General features: G+C 40.5%; 1 protein-coding gene across 1 annotated transcript in view; it reads right to left on the reverse strand.

Annotated features, from left to right (window-relative positions):
* Positions 1 to 1,954: 1,954 nt before the first annotated feature.
* Positions 1,955 to 5,771, reverse strand: part of PCGF6 (polycomb group ring finger 6) — a gene marked incomplete at its 5' end in the record, with an annotated part of 16,998 nt that continues 13,181 nt past the window's right edge. Inside the window, one exon of the mRNA XM_009071582.1 lies at positions 1,955 to 2,005. Within this exon, the coding sequence (XP_009069830.1) occupies positions 1,955 to 2,005 (51 nt within the window). The remainder of the gene's footprint in view (positions 2,006 to 5,771) is intronic.

The raw sequence follows: 5,771 nt of genomic DNA on the forward strand, positions 1-5,771 counted from the left end.
GCTTTCATGATCCCCACACTGATGACCCTAGTATGCAGCAAGACCATAGCAGACAAAGCTCTCTGGTCCTTAATGCTGCACAACAAAATATGGAAATCTTAAGCAGAAGAAAATTTTAAGTATTACAGTTGTCACAAAACCTAGAAGTTTAATATGTTAAAATTAAAGTTACCTAATGTCCTCTGTGAATCTGGTAGTAACAGGTAAGTATTACATTACTCAACCCTCATCTCCACTACAATGCACTGATACACATTGTGGAAAAAGGAACCATTTTCACAGCTGTAGGTGCTAAAGTGAATGGATTTATGCTCCTGACAGTCAAGTCAGTTGACAGATTTTACAAGATAGCAGAATCAGGATTATAGTGACTTACTTCCAGAGGGACCTTGACAGGCTCGAGAGGTTGTTGGGCCAATGCAAACCTCATGAACTTCAACAAAATGAAGTGCAAGGTCCTATATGTGGGCCATGGCAATCCCAGGCACAGCTACAGGTTGGGTGGGGAAGTAATTGAGAACAGCAACGAGGAGAAACACTTGGGGGTGATGGTAGATGAGAAGCTCACCATGAGCTGCAGTGTGCACTCACAGCCCAGAAAGCCAATGGAATCCTGGGCTGCATCAAAATGAGTGTGGCCAGCAGGTCAAAGGTGGTGATTCTCCCCCTCTACTCTGCTCTCATGAGACTCCACCTAGAATACTGCACACAGTTCTGGTGCCCTCAACACAAGAAGGACACGGAACTGTTGGAGCAAGTCCAGAGGAGGCCATGAAGTTGATAAAAGGACTGGAGCATCTCCCTGTGAGGACAGGCTGAGGAAGCTGGGGTTGCTCAGCCTGGAGAAGGTTGTATGGAGACCGCATAGCAACTTTTCAGTATCTGAAGGGGCTACAGGGGAGCCAGAGAGGGACTCTTTGTTAGGAACTGCAGTGGTAGGACAAGGGGTAATGGATTCAAACTGAAGGAGGGGAAGTTTTCGTTAGATGTTAGAAAGAAGTTTTTTTACTGTGAGGGTGCTGAGACACTGGAACAGGTTGCCTTGAGAAGTGGTGGCTGCCCCAGCCCTGGCAGTATTCAAAGCCAGGCTGGATGAGGCCTTGAGCATCCTGGTCTAGTGGGGAGGTGTCCCTGCCCATGGCAGGGGGTTGGGACTACTCTGTAAGGTCCATTTCAACCCCTAAAATTCTATGATTCTATATCCAGCAAGCAGGTAGAAAGAAGTGCTACTTATTTTTTTTTCATGCATAGGTTTAACCAGCTTACAGCCAGCTCATCTCCATTAAGACTAGAGATGCATGATCCATCATTTGGTATGAGCCAAACTACCAGCAAATGTATTTCCAGTGCAAATAAAACTGTCTTTCTTCAAGAAAAACACCTAAAATTAATGCTACCTCTCAAAAAACAATGCTTACGATGCATCATTTTCCACCTATTTTGGTCTGCATTTCAAAAGTTTTCTTCCTCAAATCACATTTGAAGACAGATGATCACAGTATACATTTTTTTAGGCAAATGACTGTCTCCTCTCCAAAACAAATTATACAGCCCACTGAAGATCATCCCTGAGGGTGCTGTTCTAGCTAGACACCTAGAAAGCTAGTGATATCTCAGAGCTTAGAGGAAAAAGGCTGTTCACCCTGTGAGATCTTGTGGTTTTACAAAGTAAAAAAATGCAGCTACTCTGAGCATTTAAATTCCCTGAGCTGAGTGAAATCTGAAGACAGTAATTTGTAACATGAAGCATAGCAACATCTACGGCTGTACTTACAGCAGCTGTAATTTCTTACAGTGGTAAAGTCAGACATTACATTACAAGCACACAGCAGTCCGTGGCGATCCCTTTTACTCGCTTCCTGTCACAGGAAATACGATGCTTCTTTGGTCAGAAACAGCAGTGAAGAAGCTCCATGACTTCAGATTCTTTTGCCTTCTGATATTCCAGGAATCTTTAAGTAAGTGGAGATACTACCAGGCCATAGTGCAGTACGAGTAAACCATCCTAGAGAGAAGGGAAAGAAACTGTATCATCATAGCACTTCACCTTCTCCATGAGGCATTTCCATCACCACCTGCATGGCAAAGCCCCAGCTACAATCTCACTCACCACTTTGTACCATGTCCCTTCCATATGGAAAAGACAAGTTTTGAAATACTAAGGCAAATAATTATATTCCCCTCTCCTCTTTGAGATGGACAAGAGTGTTTAAAAAAGTAAAATCCGGTACTTTGCTTTTATTTTTAAGTTATAGTGGAATTACCTCCATACATTAGGCTCTGGTTTACACATCATGCTATGATACTGTGGGGCAGAAGATAAAGTAATCGATTAAGTAGTTCTGGAAAGTATTGCCAAAGGTTGCAGTAGAAGAGTCCAGACCACTACTTTACATTAAGTAATAAATACACTGGATAAGAACCCCCCAAACAACCCAACCAACTAACTATTAGTTTATTAAGTCACCTTTTTTTTTTCTTCAGAGACTTCTCCACAGAAATAACCTTTCACTTGTGAAGCAGGACACTTCTAACCCATTAGCCTTACTGATACCACACGCAGCTGGTGAAACGCCTCACACTTAGGCTGCTTCCACCATGGATCCATTGGGAATCTGACCTGTTGCATTAGACCTATTTATATGACTGGTCTTTAAAGAAGTTTTATTTTGAAGAGAGAACTACATTAATCACAACTGACATGTTAGAACTTATGAGATTTTGCTTCAGATGTTTTTGTCTATTAACATACAGGACGTAAGATAATGTACGCTCCAGAGAAGTTCTGTGTGAGAGGGTATACCAGCACATTAAAAAAAAATAAAATCTTTAATAAAAAATTTAATTACCCCCAAAATGTGACAAGACTGTGGCCACTTCACCGGTTCTGTGTTATAATACAGTAACAGTAAAAAGTGCTGTATTAGTCTAAACACAGTGATTTGAAAGAATAGGTTTTTATCCATAACTTGTTACTTGTGTGAAAATGGTTTTGACTGGTTTGTGCAGCCTCGACTATTAACAAAAACAGTCTCTAAGACAGTTTGTACTGGAGTAAGTTTAAGATTAAGCAATTGATCACCAGCAGCTCCAGAGCACATTTGCTCCATAAGTGTCATCACTTCACTTCTTCTAAAGGAAGCTTACCATGACAAGTGAGGGCCTAGTGCAGCGCAGATATCGATCAACCTCAACTTCAATGGACAGGAACTAAAAACCCCCATTGTATTCCTGTGTTATTAGTGCCAACTCACTAACTTTCCTTCATGTTCTCATCCTGTTAATAACTAGAAAGCCATTGCTAACTCCAGAAAGGACACAGGAAGAGACAGGAGTTTTAACTCTCTGACTAGGTGTCTAGCATAAAGTGGGATGACAGCACTGCATCTGAAGATAGAATCCTGACTGTCCTTGCCTCATGTTAGGTGGAACAGGTTCTGTGAAGCTACTTAAGAACCTCTTGGCACGCAGTATGTTGTTACACCTTCACAAAGATGTACTTACTCCTTGTGCCCATTAGCTACTTCCATACAGAAAATAAGACAACCTCAAGCTTTCTTTCGGGAACTGTGGTAAAACCAGGTTTTCCTCTGTGGCAGAGTTTCTTACAGGAAAGAAGTATTTATACAAGAAGAAAATGCCACAATGTGTTCTTTGATGAACAGGTTTTCAGATGGTACCCTCAGCAGTAGGGCACTTAAAGAAATTATCTATCTACACAGGAAATATCCTGTTAAACCAAAGGTCACACCCATTGCAATTCCTTCTGTACAAACAGAAGCTGAGAGTTAACCTAGTACTGGCACTTCTTACTCTGTACTTGTTCACTTTTTAAGTATTACACCTTTCTATACATGTTCAGCTGCTTTCTCTAGGTACTGTTCTTAGAAGAAAGTCCAAAGAGAATTAGCTCTCACTGCTTATTACAAATCTCAAGCCAGGCTAACTCAGATAAACCCAAAAGAAAAGCAAATCTTTCCAGTGTTCTTTGCCACACATTTGTGACCCTGACCTAAAAAAATCAGAAAGGATCCACCTGTTACACCCAACTATAAACTTCAGAGTGGAACTGACAGTCCAAAACATCAGAGCATACACCCCTTTTGATATTATAAGAGCAGAAGAAACAAAAAGTGCCCCATTTTCCAAACTCAATAACCCCGCAGCAAAGAGTAATACACTTCCATAGCAAATGTGTGCTAGAGGGTCACAGCAATTAAATTAGAGCACAGCTCTTGCTGCCTTGCTCAAGAGACCAAAAAATAGCACAATAGCGTTGGGTTACAAAAAGGTGAGAGTTACAAAGGGACCATTATAATCTGCCAAACCTCTGTGCCAAGGGCCAAGGACATCAAGGAAGCTACTCCTTTTAGCTTTTCCCATGTGTGAGCTCATTATATCCATCAGTGATGCAGAACTCTGAGAAGGCCCAGTTTCAGACAAGTGAAAATAACCAGCAGTTTGGATCATGCTGTGTTTGTGCAGCAGAGGGGAGGAAGGTTATACAGGGAAGAAGTAATATCCCTATATAGTTAATAACAAGCTTCCTTCCTCAGCTACTTGATCACACTCAATTACAGGCAGATCTCAATGCCTGGTAGCAAAGTTAAGCCTTGTAAAAATTTCTGTGTCTTTGATCACTCCTTGCAGTGAACTTCACAAGTTTTGCAGTGTTTTAAAAAAAAATAAATCAAAGTTACTTCTTTTGATGCAAATTCTATGCAGCAAATTTTTAATGCTTCTGCACTAAACAGAGCTAGAAATCCTACTTCCAGCAAGTTAGAAAGATCCAACCAACCACCCAGGTTCAGAAATGTCAAAATACCTTGAGAGCTACAAGATCAAACAATATTTATTCCTGAAACATTTTTAGCCTTCTATCAACTACTCAGAAACTAACATGTTAATTGTTTACATTTAACCACTAAAATTAGTGGCCTATTGACTTGAATTAAAACAACCTGGATAGGCTACTCTGGGGCCAGTGTCAGGAATATTTATTTTATCACCAGATCACACTTGATCTTCCCACACTTGTTAGAAAGGCACATCTGTATTCAGAACTGATATAACTCTGCTAGCTTGTACCTGCAGGAGACTTTAATTTACTGAGGCTCTGAGGCATCACTACACATTGCTAGTCAGTAGGAAAAAAAAGAAATATAACACACAAAGTCTTCACAAAACAATCTTGAGCATTTAAGAACTATTCAGGAGGAGTAAAAGCCACTAAAAAAATAATCACAGTGATTATGGTCCAGAAAAATAAATCACACAATGCTGCATTGTAAATGCTGCCAAACAATGAATGCTAAAATTCACTTCTTTGGCAAAGAGAAACTTATCTGCATTTTTTAAATCACTTTTCCCATGCAGAAGAATAACTGCTGACATGAACGTGCAAGTGAAAAATGCAATTCAGAACAGCAGTTTTCTCCTCTAACAGTGGCTGTACTCATCTAAATAAAAAAGTCCAGTGTTTATTCCTTTAAATGACTTTGTGTTGCATAAATAGGTACTGAAGCTGTTTTCTTAGCATGAAGCATCTACAATGATCCTCAGAAACTGGTAAATGACAATAGCAGCTTTGAAGAGTGTTTCAGCATCCTGGTGAGAGCTGTTAGGGACATTCTGAGCTCCAACACTGGTTTGGAAAGGCTGGAAAGTCACGAAGGCTCAAGATGCCCTTGGAGCTTAATGTAAAATTCATCAAATGCTCATCATTAGTCTCACTGGCCAGGACAACTGTACCCTTTACTGAATTTCAGGTC

This window comes from Acanthisitta chloris, unplaced genomic scaffold (assembly GCF_000695815.1).
Source record: "Acanthisitta chloris isolate BGI_N310 unplaced genomic scaffold, ASM69581v1 scaffold43553, whole genome shotgun sequence".
NCBI lineage: Eukaryota > Metazoa > Chordata > Aves > Passeriformes > Acanthisittidae > Acanthisitta > Acanthisitta chloris.